At 36.8% G+C, this 18,158-nt stretch overlaps 1 protein-coding gene across 27 annotated transcripts in view; it reads left to right on the forward strand.

Moving 5' to 3' along the window:
* Positions 1–18,158, forward strand: part of PAK3 (p21 (RAC1) activated kinase 3) — a 292,772-nt gene that overhangs the window by 242,841 nt on the left and 31,773 nt on the right. For all 27 annotated transcript variants that reach the window (XM_055377005.2, XM_055376995.2, XM_055376985.2 and 24 more), the window contains 3 exons: positions 14,734–14,782; positions 15,117–15,229; positions 16,919–17,036. In XM_055377005.2, the coding sequence (XP_055232980.1) occupies positions 14,734–14,782; positions 15,117–15,229; positions 16,919–17,036 (280 nt within the window). The remainder of the gene's footprint in view (positions 1–14,733; positions 14,783–15,116; positions 15,230–16,918; positions 17,037–18,158) is intronic.

The raw sequence follows: 18,158 nt of genomic DNA on the forward strand, positions 1-18,158 counted from the left end.
TCTGCCATCCCAGCATTCAGGCCTGGGGCCAGAGAATTGGGCTCCATCTTCCATAAATCAAGTTCAGAATCACATGTCTAATCATTTGAGGCCATAGCTGTGAGTTGAAGGCTAAAAATGACATTGTTTCACTGGGTTTGCTGTGAAAAGTGTTCTATAATTGGCTACCAAATCCAGACATTTTGAGCAAATTTATGCAAAGTTAAAAAATAAGGAAAGAAAGAAAAAAAGTCAGGTACCCCAAAATTATCGTTAACTCAACAACATGAGTTTGTCAGAAATATATCTGGTGCGCACTTGAGAATCTTCACTTTCTAGAATAGTTATATAAAATAACTTGTTTAATAAATGAGGTAGAGTGAGACAACAAAGTCAAATATTTATTTTCAGTCAACAGCTATCAATGGCAACCCTGTGTAATTCCTGAATAAGCAATAGCTATGTAACAGAGGGCTGAATTTACAACGTTGGCAGCTGTCCTCACAGATTTCTCATTAATGTATTTGAATTCATGTTAGGGTCTTTCCTTAAATGAGAATGCACTGAAAAACAGGCCTTTTTTTCTCTTTCAGGTTCATATTGTCTTTTCTCTTCAACATTATAATAGAAAAATATTTTTGAGGAAGCAGCTCAGAGGATCCAGTTTAACAAGTATATTTTTAACATCAGTGAACCTTTAATGAGTGCCTACTATGTGTAATGGAGAGTAGCAGTTAAGAATCAGGTTCTCAGAGTTCACAGTGACCTCTATACTTGTGGTGCCCCTGAATACTGGACATGGAGAAGAGTTATATCAAGAAATAAGATGAACACCTACCCCCAATAATCTACCTTTCCTCTATATTTTATTCATACACTCATCTTCACTGTCATCTCTCATATGAATCACTCTTTGGCTGGCCTGGTCCTAATTGACCTTTTCTGTCTTTTGTTTTTCTGAATCCTACAGATTATATCTGTGCCAGCATGTATTCACCACTTATATCTTAGCTTGTCTAGACATGTAAAATTGCTTGAAACTTTGAGGAATGTAGAGGAATAAAGGGAGAATTTTTGAAAAACTTGAAGAAAAAGAAAGAGACAGGATTCTGAACTCAGGGCTGTAGAAAAATTATTTAATTTCTTTAAGCATCAGTTTTCTCTTTCATAGTAAGCAGAATGCATGTATCTCATAAGGTTGTAAAAATAAATAAGAGAAGGCATTTAAAGTCCTTAGCACAGTACATGGCACATAGTTAATTGCTCAGTAAATGCTAGTTATTATTAGGGATGAAAGATGCACTCATATGTTGCTATTATATAGAACAGAATATAATAAGTATTGTGAAGAAATTACAAAGAGCTCTGTGGACAGAGAGGAGGGACAAATTATTTACAGCCAAGGAGTGGGTATGATGGATTCTTAGAAGAGGGTACACTTGAGAGTGACATTAGAGGGTATAGGAATTTAACAAGTAGGGTTTATGAGAAGTTTTGTTTGAATGCTTACTTCAGACTGTAGGTTTCATTCACTTTGGTATCCCTAAGGTCTGCATCACTGCCCCAGCATATATGCTCAAATATAAGGTAACACAATAAGATAATTTTAAAAAGTTTTTTGATGCACCTGCACACATAAACTGTTTTTTATATATATATAGATATATCTGTATATCTATCTATATATATATATAGGTTGAAAGTCTACTTATGATGTTTGTTAATTTACTTTCATTTACATATTTAAAACCACTTATATAAAGTATTATTTTGTAGAGATTTTTCTACTCTCATATTTCACGAATGGTATAATTCAAAATCTTCTTATGTGTCTTTAACATCATTCTTTTTGTTATCACTAGAGATTATTTTTGAGTCTTCCAGCAGTTACTCAAATATATTACCGGACTTCCATCTAAGATATTTGAGATTTTGAACCCACGTATAATTCTGTTCGTGGATATTTATTCCTAGTCACAATTACCCATTCATATAACATTAAGATTATTGTTTTTTGAATTTGTCCTGTAGGTGTATATTTAGGTCTTCATGACATATATCTACTATCTACTATATGACTTTTTAAAATTTCTATTACAAATTGTCATACTTACACAAAAATAGGGAAAATAACACAGGAATTACTGTATTCTTATCACTCATATTAAATATTTATCAACAATTTTTAATAAAATCACAATGCCATTACATCTACAAACAATTAACAATTGCTTCATATCATTTAACTCCCAGTCTATAATCAGAATTCTCCACTTGCAACAAAACGCTATTTTTATAATTGATTTGTTCAAATCAACATCCAAAGGAGATCTACATATTGCATTTGTTGTATGTCGTAAGTCTGTATACCCTGAAGCAGTCTCCTTTCTTTTTCCACTACCATTATCTTGTTGAAGAAACTGGTTATTGCCTTGTAAAATGTGGCACTTTCTGTATTTGTCTGTTAGTTTCATTAGCTGTCATTTAACTTGCTCTTCTAACTTCCACCTCTGGGATTCAGGGGATTCTCTTGCCTCAGCCTCTCGAGTAACTGGGATTACAGGCGTGTGTCACCATGCCCGGCTAATTTTGTATTTTTAGTAGATATGGGGTTTCACCATGTTGGCCAGGCTGGTCTTGAACTCCTGACCTCAAGTGATCCACCCACCTCAGCCTCCCAAAGTGCTGGGATTACATATGAGAGCCACCATGCCTGGCCAAATGCTTGCTTTTTTAATTGCCAGCTTTCATTGTAAAGAGTTAGCATGGAGTTACATACGAAAGTGTTCAATGAGGGGTATTTTGATATTTTTAGTAGGGAAATTTTATTAAGTATCTTTATAAAGTCTTAAAATTTTATATTGTCAATATGTTTCACTGAGTTGCATCTATTATTGTTTATGGTGGTCAAACTATTCCATCTTTAGCTAATGGGAGCCCCTTTCACTGCATTAGTTTTGACAGAGGTCTTTTAATAGCTTGTTTACGACATCCAACACTTGCAGTTATGTGGTCATACCCTCCAAAATAACTTATTCACATCCTTTCTTTGTAATTCTGACAGGTACTCTCTATGAGCATCCAAAACTAGCATTAATTGAGAAGATATCAACCTAATATGACCTTTCCAAACTGTATTTTATAGTTAAAAATAAACGAATATGGATAAGTACCAATCACATGAAAGATTTTTATAAGAACTTGCATATAAGGCAGCTCCATTTTTATGAGGAAAAATTGGGAGGAGAAAACCCTTATCTTGTATTTGGGTATATATGGTGCATTTCTGTGCATGCATGTATGTTTGTTGTAGGTATATTTTTAGCACAAGTGGTAACATACTATATATCTCCTTTTTTATTGTGTTTCTGTGTTTTAGAGATGGTTCTATGCTTGTACCTCATACTTTTTAAACAGATGCAGTGCTTTGTTATTTGAATAGTACCATAATTTATTGAACTAGGCCCTAAATGGACATAGACATTTAATTTGTTTTTGATGTTTTGCTATTATAAACAAGGCTTCTGTGAAGATCCTTACAAATAAACCATTTTATACAAAGTTATCATTAGAATAGATTCCTAAAAGTGGAATTGTTATGTAAAAGGATATGTGCATTTTTCTTTCTGAGTTACCCTCCTTAGAGGTTTGTTTATTTAACACACCATCAACAATGTATGAGAGTGCCGGTTTGCCTGCACCTTTGCCAACACAGCTGTATTCACTTATTTGGGATTATAGTACTATAATAAAAACACTCCCACACTGACTTTTTTAAAAAGGAAAATAAATAAGAAAGGAACTCTAACAAGAAAGCATGTGGCAAAACAAAAGGCTATCCTGAAGAATTAATTAGCCAGTGTAGTCCATGTCTTTATAATGCCAAAGTATCTTTGTTACATGTTATATTTCTCCATAGGTTAGATTAGCTGTGCAGCTATGTTTGACAGAAAGTGACAATGAGAACATTTCTTGAAATCATTTTTCTCTTACACGTAGATGTATATCTGGGCAAAGGAATTTTGTCTAACATCTGGATCTTTGTCAATCATATCATTATATAGAATGATGATATGTTCAATTCATCAATAATTGCTAACAGATTTTGCTACTAGCTCATGTGTAATCAAGCCCTCAGTCCCCGTCTCTCTAAATTAGTTTTAAGACTACAGAAACTAAATATATAATGTTAGGTATTTTTCAGACTTATCTCTGCTACTCAGTGAGAAGCCCCTTTCTTCTTACTCTAACATGAAAGTCTCATATTGAAGATGAATAGCTTTGAAACTTATTTCTTAAAAGACTTGTTGAATAACAGTGTCGTTTAGAGAACCTGACAAAGCAGTGTATGCCATGGAACTCAGAGTGCTGAGAATAAAACCTCTGATTTTTTTTTTTTTTTGGTTGTTCAGGAAACTATGGGCAAGGGTGGTGTCTAGTGGGCTTATAGAAGTGATTCTTTGGGTAGGACCACCCACCCCAAAAGTATTTGCTTCTTCTTCGGATCTATTTTGGGCCACACAAGGTAGAACGCTGCTATGAAGCACTAAATAGATGTAGTCTGAGTTCTATAAAAGGCTTTGTGATGTAGGAGATTGGAAATACATTAGCATTTGTGAAGAACAATGTTTATGGAGCAATGGAAGATGCTCTTTGTTCTACTTAATGCTCTTAAATGCACTGTGTTGTGTGCTGTCCCTTGTAAAGAAAGATGATGCCACTCAATCAAACACCATTAGCAGAGTTTGCACGTTAAGTTGTTTTTTCCAGCCACAGTAATGAGCTTGTTTTAAGCCACCTGCCCCCCTTTCCTGTCCAGGCCTCTTGAATCCAGTGGCACACACTGTGAAACAGCTGCTTAGATTTAATGTTGGAGTGAGTAGCCGAGAGTTATCTGGCCTTTCCAGGGATTAAGCCTTGTAATTGTGGCCTCATTATCACTGGACTATAACCCACCGAGCTCCCTGGCCCCACACCCATAATGTGTTACAGCTCTCTTTAAAATTAGATGACTGTGAATACTCTGAGAAAAGTCATGCCCTAGCTAAAGAACAGAAAATTCCCTGTTCTGATTTATAATCTTAGTAATTAAAGACTATACCATCTGGCCCCAGCTACATTCTGTGTACTTAGAGCAGTACTGAGATAACATGATTTTTACATAATTTTCTTTTTTAAATTTAGGGATGCATTTTTTAGAAGTAAATTACACAAAGGAAAACGCCAGAACTCTGTCTTTGGAAAAGTTATTGCATGTGATGGTAACATCATTCCTGAGCCCCAAAGAACACATCTCTCAACAAAACAAGTAACTATATGGTAGTATCAAACTATATATATATAGATATATATAGATATATAATCTGTTTTTATGTCAGGTGTGTTAGTATAGTGAGACAATATCTAGATAGGAGCCTACAAGTAGTAACTTTTTTAATATTCAGCAAAAGATAAAGTCTATTTCTAAAAACTAACAGCAGTTCATTTTCAGCCACATGATCAATCTTAATTGAGTCGGCAAACAGAACAACAACTTGTGTGTGGTTATACCAAAGGAATAAAACATACCATGTCCTGGTACAAACTAAATGGCTTGTGGACAAAGTGAGTAGAAAATTAAAGGCAAGATAAACATTTTGGGGAGGCGGCTTAGCATAACAGGTACGAACACGAGCTTTGGGAAGTACCACACTTGCACTTAGCACTGAGGTAAAAATGCTAAAGATCTATAGCAAAACATGAAATGGTGATTAAGAGCATGGGCTGTGGAGAGAAAGTAATGCATTTTTAAGCTCAGCTGCTGATTGTGCAACCTTAGGCAACCTACTTAACATTTCTTTGTTTCAATGTCCTCATTTGCAAAGTGAGGAAAATCTAATTTATCTCATAGAGTTGTACAGGGTGGGCATTAAGTGAGATCATTACAGAGAGCTGCAGAGAGTATGGCTCAATAAGTGAAATAGCCTTTTTATAGCAGCAGCAGCAATAGGAATACATGTAAAAAAATAACCATTCTATATGGGGTTTAATCCTTGACTATGACCTCATTAGCACCAGATTTATATTTGTAAAACCTTAATGGGAATTTTGCCTATCTTTCTGGCTCCCTCATTCTTATTCCTACCAGATTCTTCTTGGACTTCATCGAGCCTTTAGACCTCTTGCCCTTTTTGTTTTCTCCCAGTATATGAGCTTCTTCCTAGGCTCACTTCTTCGCCCTTCTTTTCCTCTAATCCATTTCCATGCTGAAATCAAAGTGACTTATCTAAAATATTAGTCCTACCATGTTGCTGCTTTTACAACTACTCATGATCATGGCTTGACATTGGCACTTGGTGGGAAACATCAAAACCTGGTCAAGATTCCTGATAATGAAACTGCTTTATGAGGAAAACGGAGAATTGTGAATTGTTTCTTTCTGGACCCTTCAGGCTAGATGCCAGTGTTTCCATTTGAGTAGTAAGCACTTGGCCATGTCAGGGAGAGACTGTTGACAAAGCATCTAATGTGATGCCAAGAACCCAGATGTACTTATCGCATTTTAATTGATGATGGGGTCCCAATGGTTGAGAAATCTGTTGGTTTAGTATTCTTTAATCATAGTATAGTTAACTGAAAGATCTCTAACTTCAAGTTAGGAGACCTTTGTTACTTACTTGCTATGTTATCATGGGCCTATCCTTCCTGCTTTCTGGGCTTCAGATTTCTCATTTGTAATGAGGAAGTTAAACTGGATGTTCTCTATTTTCCTTTGAGTCCTGATAATGCATGATTACTTTGTACTATCTGAGGGATTGAGATTTGGAATAAAAACAATACCTATCATAAAAGCATGTTCTTCCTACAGGAATCTGGCTTTAATATAACTGGAATGGAGTGATAATAGGGATCAATGTAATTAAATGTGTAGCATAAAAATCAAATTGACAGTGTTGCCCACTTTAGCACACCAGACCCAATACACTAGAGAATTAGGAATTTTAACCCCTATCTTTGTTAGTTTGAGTTTTGGCATCCTTACATCCTATAGTGCTGCGTGACACTGACTTTTTTTTTTTTTAATTATACTTTAAGTTCTGGGATACGCGTGCAGAACGTGCAGGTTTGTTACATAGGTATACACATACCATGGTGGTTTGCTGCACCCATCAACCCATCATCTACGTTAGGTATTTGTCCTAATGCTATACCTCCCCTAGCACCCCACCCCCCAACAGGCCCCAGTGTGTGATGTTTCCCTCCCTGTGTCCATGTGTTCTCATTGTTCCACTCCCACTTATGAGTGAGAATATACGTTGTTTGGTTTTCTGTTCCTGTGTTACTTTGCTGAGAACGATGGTTTCCAGCTTCATCCATGTCCCTGCAAAGGACATTAACTCATCCTTTTTATGGCTGCATAGTACTCCATGGTATATATGTGTCACATTTTCTTAATCCACTCTATCATTGATGGGCATTTGGGTTGGTTCCAAGACTTTGCTATTGTGAATAGTGCTGCAATAAACATACATGTGCACGTGTCTTTGTAGTAGAATGATTTATAACCCTTTGGGTATATGCCCAGCAATGGGATTGCTGGGTCAAATGATATTTCTGGTTCTAGACCCTTGAGGAATCGCCACACTGTTTTCCACAATGGTTGAACTAACTTACACTCCCACCAATGATGCAAAAGCATTCCTATTTCTCCACATCCCCTCCAACATCTGTTGTTTCCTGGCTTTTTAATGATAATGATTGCCATTCTAACTGGCGTGAGATAGTATCTCATTGTGATTTTTGATTTGCATTTCTCGACCAGTGATGATGAGCTTTTTTTAGTATGTTTGTTGACCGCATAAATGTCTTCTTTTGAGAAGTGTCTGTTCATATCCTTTGCTCACTTTTTGATGGGATTGTTTTTTTTCTTGTAAATTTTGTTTAAGTTCCTTGTAGATTCTGGATATTAGCCCTTTGTCACATGGATCGATTGCAAAAATTTTCTTCCATTCTGTAGGTTGCTTGTTGACTCTGATGATAGTTTATTTTGCTGTGCAGAAGCTCTTTAGTTTAATTAGATTCTATTTGTCAATTTTGGCTTTTGCTTCCATTGCTTTTGGTGTTTTAATCATGAAGTCTTTGCCCGTGTCTGTCTCCTGAATGGTATTGCCTAGGTTTTCTTCTAGGGTTTTTTATGGTTTTAGGTTTTATGTTTAAGTCTTTAATCCATCTTGAGTTAATTTTTATATAAGGTGTAAGGAAGGGGTTCAGTTTCAGTTTTCTGCATATGGATAGCCAGTTTTCTCAACACCGTTTATTAAATAGGGAATCCTTTCTCCATTGCTGTTGTAGATGTGTGGCATTACTTCTGAGGCCTCTGTTCTATTCCATTGGTCTATGTATCTGTTTTGGTACCAGTACCATGGTGTTTTGGTTACTGTAGCCTTGTAGTATAGTTTGAAGTCAGGTAGGATGATGCCTCCAGCTTTGTTCTTTTTGCTTAGGATTGTCTTGGCTATATAAAATTTCAGGCCAATACCAATGATGAATATTGATGCAAAAATCCCCAATAAAATACTGGCAAACTGAATCCAGCAGCACATCAAAAAGCTTATCCACCACAATCAAGTCGGCTTCATCCCTGGGATGCAAGGCTGGTTCAACATACACGAATCAATAAACGTAATCCATCCCTTAAACAGAACCAATGAGAAAAACCTGATTATCTCAATACATGCAGAAAAGGCCTTCAATAAAATTCAACACCCCTTCATCCTAAAAACTCTCAATAAACTAGGTATTGATGGAACATATCTCAAAATATTAAGAGCTATTTATGACGAACCCACAGCCAATATCATACTGAATGGGCAAAAGCTGGAAGCATTCCCTTTGAAAACCAGCATAAGACAAGGTTGCCCTCTCTCACCACTCCTATTCAACATAGTGTTGGAAGTTCTGGCCAGGGCAATCAGGAAAGAGAAAGAAATAAAGGGTGTTCAAATAGGAAGAGAGGAAGTCAAATTGTCTCTGTTTGCAGATGACATGATTATATATTTAGAAGACCCCATCATCTCAGCCCAAAGTCTCCTTAAGCTGATAAGCAACTTCAGCAAATTCTCAGGATACAAAATCAATGTGCAAAAATCACAAGCATTCCTATACACCAATAATAGAGAGCCAAATCATGAGTGAACTCCTATTTACAATTGCTACAAAAAGAATAAAATACCTAGGAATGCAACTTACAAGGGATGTAAATGACCTCTTCAAGGAGAACTACAAACCACTCCTTAAGAAAACAAGAGAGGACACAAACAAATGGAAAAACATTCAATGCTCATGAATAGGAAGAATCAATATCGTGAAAATGCCCATACTGCCCAAAGTAATTTATAGATTCAATGCTATCCCCATGCAAGCTACCATTGACTTTCTTCACAGAATTAGAAAAACTACTTTATATTTCATATGGAACCAAAAAAAGACACCAACTTTTAAAAATTAAAGTGAATTAAAGTTTTATTTTGTAAATATATGCATGGAGATATTTTGATATACCCCAGGCCGTTGCAAAGCTCATCTTTGGGAATCAGCACAACATGGTTGGCATGAAGATTGTTTCTTTGAGAGTATACACTACTGTGCTTCAGTTATTACAAGGAGAGTGCTTCCCAACTTCACCAAGATCCCTTCAATTATTTGTCTTTGTAAACCCTAGGTTATAAATAATTTTGATGATTGAACTGTATTTATTAATAGTTTATTTATTGTACTTTATTAAGCAAAAAATACATATAACTGCTAATTAAAGCTTTTAATCATCATGTGATATCCAACATAATTACAAGTTGATATAATTCTAGCTAAAAGGAAGTATATGTGATATTTGAATTAGCTGTTCTCAGGTAATTGTCAATTTTTTTGTTATGAATTTTGAAACATCAAATATCTTGAAAACTTCCAGATACTTACAGAGCTTCCTTATGATTCACACACTAGAATTTGAGAATGTAATGAATATGTTAGGGAATAATCAACCAAATAATAATTATCATTATGCTAATATTTATTGGGAAATCACTATATGCCAGAACTATATACATTGAATCCTCCTTTAATCCTAAATCACAAAGAAACTAAATTACTTACCCAGAGTCTGACAACTAGGAACTAGTAGGACTTGAACCAGGGGAGGTTTGAATGAATGGGAGTGAGGACTACTGTTCTCAACCCAGCAGTGAGCAATGAGAGAGCTTTAATAGATGAATCTTGAAGGAAGTTGAGATCTCTTGAAGGAGAGATTCATATTTATACCCGTTGAATTTTAAATTGTTAGAATATGGAAAAGCATCAGAACTGGGGTGCAGAAATGTGTTGGGGGTGCTAAGACAGAGCTGGGGAAAAGGTGGTAAATTTTAATTTGCAGGTTAGTACCTGAATTTGTGAATTCGAGTTGAAGGTTGTGCAAAGGCTAGAAGTTGCACAAACCAATAACTTATTGGTCAGAGCAGGGAGTTCCAACCACCTAACAACATGTTTGGTTTGGGGGGATTGGTAAGTGTGGTAGGAGAGGATATTACCATTTTATGACAAGAGAACCAGGGTATATATACATACATTACACAATTGCATATATGGAGTAAGCGGGGAGGGGAGGTGAGGAGAAAGGCTCATTTTTAGTTAGCAGCTGGTGCTCTACAGTTTCAGGATATTTAAACCTCTGTGGATTAGTAATTTGTCGCAATTTTATACCGCTGGATGCCATAAATCCCAGGATATTGAGATTCCAGGGTTAGAACTCTAGCAATTTTAATACAATGAAATGCTGAGGGTGCTGGAGGACAAAAAAAAAAAAAAACCCCACGAATTTGAAAGGTAAAGCTCTGAAAATGTTAAACATGAATCCCCACTTGCACTCCAAGTCAATCACAATTTTAGCCTTCAGGACAGTGGGAATGGGCTTGGGGGTTAGGGAGACAGGGGTGTTGAATAACAGAAAGGGCACCTGGGCAGGTATTTTGGGCCTCCCTCCCTAGCTTTAACTGGGGCAACTCCCAATTTATTTGTTTAATATATTGAGGGTTTCTTCATACAGTTTTGTTTGATAAGAGCGTTCCAACTTTCAAAGAAAAGGGTAAAACCACTTCCCTAGGGGGGAAGAAAGGATGTAGAACCTCTAAAACGTGTTCCAATAGTTTACCTCAGCCTCTGTCCTTTTGGAAATAGGGGCAGATGTTAGCAAGGATGCTTTGGCTGGGAGGTTGGGATGGGCCAACTAATAGTTCGGCGTACCAGTCATCCCCTACTGTGAAACCAATAACAACAGCGGCAACAACAAATGATGATAATAGCAGTTACCATATAGACATCAACTCTGATCTAGCACAGGGCTAAATGCTTACATAGATTGTGCCATGCACAATCTCTACATGTAATTCTCTACAGCCCTGTGAAATAGGAACTATGATCTCATTTTGCAGATACTCTCACTCTTTTGCATCTAAAGGAATTGTGCATGTGGCCTAAATACATGTGAATAAACCAGAGTCACTTTTATTTATTTATTTTTAAATTTTATTTTAGATTTAGGGAGTACATGTGCAGGTATGTTACCTGGGTATATTGCATAATGCTGAGGTTTGGGGTATGAGTTATCCCATCACCCAGAAGTCAGCATAGTACTCAACAGTTAGTTTTTCAACCCTCACCCTCCTCCCTCCTTCCTCACTCTAGTAGTCCCCAGTGTCTATTGTTGCCAGCTTTATGTTCATGCGTACCCAATGTTTAGCTCCAGCTTAGAAGTGAGAACATGTTGTATTTGGTTTTCTATTCCTGCATTAGATCCCTTAGAATAATGGCCTCCAGCTCCATCTATGTTACTGCAAAGGACATGATCTCATTCTTTTTATGGTTGCATAATATTTCATGGTGTACATGTACCACATTTTTCTATATCCAATCCAGCATTCATGGGCCCATAGGTTTGTTCCATGTCTTTGCTATCATGAATAGTGCTGCAATGAACATACAAGTGCATGTGTCTTTTTGATAAAGTGATTTATTTTCTTTTGGATACATACCCAGTAATAGGATTGCTGGGTCAAATGGTAGTTCCGTTTTAAGTTCTTTGAGAACTCTCCAAACTGCTTTCCACAGCGGAAGACCTAATTTACATTCCCTCCAGCAGGGTATAAGTGTTCTCTTTTCTTGGCAGCCTTGCCAACATCTGTTGTTTTTTGACTCTTTAATAATTGCCATTCTGACTGGTGAGAGATGGTGTCTCTTTGTGGTTTTGATTTGCATTTCTGTGATGATTATTGATGTGGAGCATTTTTTTTCATATGTTTGCTAGCTGTCTGTATGTCAAAAGGCATTTTTAAATGATATTTTGCAATTAGATTTAAGTAGTTTCTCAGGACTTATTGCGGCTGAAATATACACCAAGTCAAGGTGATCTATTCCTTTGAACTCAATTAAGTTCAGAAGGACAAATCACACACCAGGCTCTGAAGTCAGGAATGTTTGTTCGCTTATTCTAAGAGCAAAGTGCTTTATTTAGATTTAAGTAGAAGAAATGTTTTCTTCACAGAAAGGAAAAGTCATACTGGCATTGCATGTTTGCTTTAAAAGATTTTTATTAATTTGTTCATTCAACAAATATTTACTGGGAACTAACTGTGAGCTCTGAGCCCAGAATCTCACACTTACAGAAGTGAGGAAATGATTTGTCTGATATAAGCCTCAAGCCTAAGAAATTTCTAGAATTATCAAATCCCGGTTTAGGTGGCACCTATTGATTAAGTGTGATTTTTCAGCCCAGTTCCAATCGATATTTAGAAACCCAAGCAGAGTGAGGAGGGTAGTAGAGTTGTAGATTATAAATCATAGAATTAAAGAACCTTAGAAATAAAGTAGCTCATTTCCTGTACTTTAAAAGCAAGAGAGTCAGACAGACATGAGTTGTTAACTGTGTAACCTTGGGCAGGTAACCTCTCTGAACCTCAGTTCATCATATGTAACATGGGAATAATAGCATCTGCCTTATAAAAATATGGTAAGGATTACATAAGATAAATTATCTAAAGTTCTTAGTGTAGTGTCTGACATATACAACATACTCAGTACATGTTTACTGTTATTGTGATACCTGTTTTCCATGTGAGGGGACTGAAACTCAGTGAAAGGAAGTAACTAGCGCAAAGTCGTATAGCTTGATGATGTTAGGACAAATATTAGAACTCAGTTCTCTACTAATAGTCAAATATGCCTTATACTACACACCGAGTTTACTCCCTGAGAGCCAGGTCATACACACTTCCTGGACCTGTGAGAAATATTTGGGCTAATCCAAGGAGAAGGGGAAAGAATGACAAGGAAGTGCCTGACATAAGAAAATAATTCCTGGACTCAGAAAACAAAACAGCAAGGATGAAATAGAGAACAAGAGAGAAATAATTACCAGAAAGTTTACAGAGCAATGTTGGAGCATTATAACGTGTAGTCAATCACAAGACTGATCTCTATTCTAACTCCTTTATTCACTAAAAGCGAAATTGACATTTTTTCTTTTTCTTGAAGGTGTTGGTGGGGGGTGGTTTAGAATGCATTTGTGATTCATAGAAGGTTACTGTGAATGCAGCTTACTATACAATTTCTATTTGCAAAGCAAGGGAACCCCATAAATGAAGTTAGAATGGAAGCAAGAGTACTGCTAAGATATAAAGAATGATACATTATTAATTTTTTTGAGACATGGACTGGCGCATTATTAATTTTTTTGAGACACCCAGGCTGGAGTCCAGTGGCACAATCACAGCTCACTGCAACCTCGACCTCCTGGGCTCAAGTGATCCTCCCATCTCAGCCTCCTGAAAAGCAGGGACTACAGGCATGTGCCACCACACCTGGCTAATTTTTAAATTTTTCATAGAGACTGGATCTCACCGTGGTGCCCAGGCTGGTTTCAAACTCCTGGGCTCAAGCAATCCTCCCGCCTCAGCCTCCCAAAGTTTTGGGGTTACAGGTGTCAGCCACTGCACCAGGCCCAGAAATGATAGATTTTAAAAGAATATTGGGCTGGAGTGACACCTCATAGTAGAAGTTGTTGAGAAATTTAGTAAAAATAAGAAAACAATGGCTCAATAATAAAGTCATGTTGCTATTGCTTCATGTAGCTATAGTACAGTACAGCACTGAGAGAGATTGGTCTTTAGACGAAGATAGTCTTAAAAAATGGAAATATATGAAAAGAACCACTCTGTTTCTATACTAAAAGGGAAGGTTAATTTATACTTGCCTAAGCAAAAGATGATATATTCTTTCCTAAACTATTCTTCAGTTTAATGAAAGGCCTGCAATGTTGGTTATTACAAAATTCAAGAAATATTTAGGGGATTGCAGGAGTTTCCTAAAAGAAGCAAGGTCATTTTGCTCAATTTATTACTGCATAGTGCATGACACTCAGACTAGTGCCAGAAAGTCTGACTGGAGTTCCTAGTCCACCACAAGGGATACATTGTGATTGTTTCAGGTGCATATGCTGTGTAAAAAGATTGTTCCAATACTGTACACTTAAAAATTTGTTAAGAGGGTAGATCTCCTGTGTTTTTTTTAATCACAATAATAATTTTTTTAAAAGGTTGTTCCTTTTCTTACCTCATAATTTTGAGTTTGCTAATTTTCCTCCCCTCAAAATAATTACATTTTATTTCAAGTAAAATATATTGGTAACAGCTTGATTGCTTATTCTTTTGATAATTTTCACCTTCACAGGGCATCAGGTACTGTTTATACAGCACTAGACATTGCAACAGGACAAGAGGTAAGTGCTAACGTTCAATCCTGATTTTTATTTTCTTTTATTCATATTTATCAGTTATCTTCTTCGATGGCAACTTTGCCTAAAAAAAAATGGGTAGCACTGGGTTGACATAGGTGTTTACTTCCTTGGTGCCCAAAGCCTCTGAAGTGAGTAGTTTACCCATGATTAACCAAAAAATAAAAAAAAAAGTGGGGGGGGGGCATGTGTTTGTGGCACAGGGAAAGAGCTTAGTAAATAAAGAATGTGTATGTTTCACTCTATGTCCCCCAAAATATGAATATTCATGTTTATTATAATGATTGTAATTCATTCTTGTATTTTAATTGCCATTCAGGTGGCCATAAAGCAGATGAACCTTCAACAGCAACCCAAGAAGGAATTAATTATTAATGAAATTCTGGTCATGAGGGAAAATAAGAACCCTAATATTGTTAATTATTTAGATAGGTAAGTGTTTTGTCTTATTATGTACTTATATTCTTTGTGGGATGTCATTTTTTCTTGGCAAATTACTTTATTTGGGATTCGTTCATTTAACATTCTGCAAATATTTCTCAAATGCTACAGTGTAGTAGAGTATTAGATCTATTGCTAAACTTGCACTCACTTAGCTTTGTCCACATATCAGACACTTGAAGAAACATTTTATGGTCTTGGTTGTAAACATAAGAAGTTTGTATAATTTCATTTTGAGAATCATAGCTCCATTTTGGCAGAAAATAGACCATTGCATATAGGAGGGAGTAGTGGTTTAAACATTACATCAAGTGTTTGTCTGGAGCCAGTACAATTTCTGGGACTCTAAGTGAAGAAGGCTGACTACAATGGCTTTAATGGGTGCTTTGTGATTAACTAACAGTGAGGTCTAGGGAATTCAGACTTTAATCTCAAACCTTTTTCCTAAACCTGGCAATTAATGTCTCTTTATCAGTGGTATTAACAGTGTGTTATAAATAGGTATTTAAAGGCAGCACTAACTCTTCACTTGTGGTTAACATCTGTCTCATTCAATTTCAAAAAGAGTTTGTTTAGTACCACTGTGCTGTGTTCTCTGGAGGGGATACAAAGAAACTAAATCTAGGTCTTCAAACTCAATGAGCTTAAGATACTGTTTTCTGCTTTTTGGGCCAGGTAGACCAATGTTACAGAAGAAGGAAAAACTGGGAGGAAAAAAGAGGGTTAAATTTTACAGTCTTTTTTTTTTTTTTTTTTTTTTAACAGAGTCTTGCTCTGTCGCCCAGGCTAGAGTGCAGTGGCGTGATCTCAGCTCACTGCAACCTCTGCCTCCTACGTTCAAGCAATTCTCCTGCCTCAGCCTCCCAAGGAGCTGGGATTACAGGCGTGTGTCACCACGCGCAGCTAATTTTTCATATTTTAGTAGAGACGGGGTTTCGCCATGTTGGCCAGGCTGGTCTCAAACTCCTGGCCTCAGGTGATTCACCCACCTTGGCCTCCCAAAGTGCTGGTATTACAGGCGTGAGCCACTCCACCCGGCCACAAATTTTACAGTCTTGATCAGTGTCTCCTAAAGTGTAACTTAGGAACCACCTGCAACAGAGTAACCTAAAGTCATTCTGTGTTTGTAATTTTGAAAAAAAAAAAAAAGCCAAAAAACAAAAAAAACAAAAAAACCAATGCATTTGCACTTGTAAAAAATTCAGAATTCTAGGCTGCTTTCCATAAATAATAAGATGAGGACTGTGAATTTTTGTTTTTAACAAGCTTTCCAGGTGAGTTTTATGGACACCACAGTTTGAGCACCACTGGATAGAAAATCTTGCTTCACATTGATATGGGTCTTAGGGCAGGGTGGGAACATTGGGTTCATTCCATTTCCTATAATTCATCTTTCTTGATAAGCAAGGTTTCAGAGAGACCTGATTGTACTCCTAAAGTGCCTTCAGATGGTGTCAGGTGATTTGAATAACCTCATGCTCTCTTTGCCTGAATTATAGGGCTCTGGTGACCCTTGGCTCCATATTATGATCACTTGGGGTATGTCCCTCAATACCTTCTCAAAGGTAACGGGCATAGCACAACTCAGAGTTGACTTCTATCAGAACTGAGGCCTGGGAATATCAGAGTCCCCAGGTTTTTTAGCGTCATAAGGCAAAGTCTTTTCTTTTCTTGTTATAGCTACTTGGTGGGTGATGAACTATGGGTAGTCATGGAATACTTGGCTGGTGGCTCTCTGACTGATGTGGTCACCGAGACCTGTATGGATGAAGGACAGATAGCAGCTGTCTGCAGAGAGGTAAGCAAATAGAGCATTTCTAGCTGAGAAGAACACCGAAATTGGCAGTTCTTCATTTCTGATTATTCAGAATGTTTGTATCATCAAAGTAACAATAGTAGAACTTTTCCACTGAAAACAATTGGAGAGACCAACTTCAATTTAAATTCTGTCCTAATAGCACTCCCCAGCATCACCCTCCTGAGCCTCTTGTTTATTTTAGCTGCATTTTGTGAATCTTTTAGTTCCATTATGCCATTTGTGAGGTGCTGTATCTAAACCCACATGCTGTAGTTTCCGTGAACATGGGAAACAGTGATATTGGCATAGCACTTCTTTCTAATTTGGGGAAGTTTTTACATGATACTTATTTTATCCTGCAAGTGAAATATGAGCCATGTAAAATAAATTATATTTTCATCATTTTTAGAAGGCAATTTAAACAAGGCCCTCCCTCAGGCCAGAAAGCAGTTGCTTTCACAGTACAATCTGAACTTCCCTTACAGCCCCCAAGTGGGCCTGACGGTCTGTCTCTTTTCCAGTAAGTGTCACACCCCTAAGGGGTTTCAAACTAAATTAAAGAGATGTTATTATATTTATTTTGTTGAATATTAAAAAACACACACGCTTTTTTACTGGAGTCTCATCTTAGGCATTATAATCTATCCCATTTATTGTGGTGAGGTTTTCTATCAACAAAAGTAGGAACTCTGACTCACTGAAACTTGAAAACCAGTGATAGAAAAACAAAACTAAGTGATATCAGCTAATCTCTGCTTGTTTTTTTTTTGTAAGTTGTTCACTTAAATTTCCTCCTTCCTTGCTCTCCTCTCATTATCATTTTCCCCACCCCACATATCCACCAAACATATATGTTTTCTATTCATGCAATACATTAAACTTACTACCCTGAGCCTGTGGTTTCCTTCTTCCAGCATTACACTGCAAAGGCATTTCCAAACAAGTGCCTATAGTTACTTCATAGCCTAGGAGTGGTTCCCAAACCTGGCTACCCATTAGAAATAGTTTGGGGCACTTGTTTTAAATGCAGATTCCTGGGTTTCATGCCAGAACTTCTGAATCAAATCATGCCATGTACAATGAAGCTTACCACAGCTATAGAAGACCAAGCTGAATCCTCCA

Source organism: Gorilla gorilla, chromosome X (assembly GCF_029281585.2).
Source record: "Gorilla gorilla gorilla isolate KB3781 chromosome X, NHGRI_mGorGor1-v2.1_pri, whole genome shotgun sequence".
Lineage (NCBI taxonomy): Eukaryota > Metazoa > Chordata > Mammalia > Primates > Hominidae > Gorilla > Gorilla gorilla.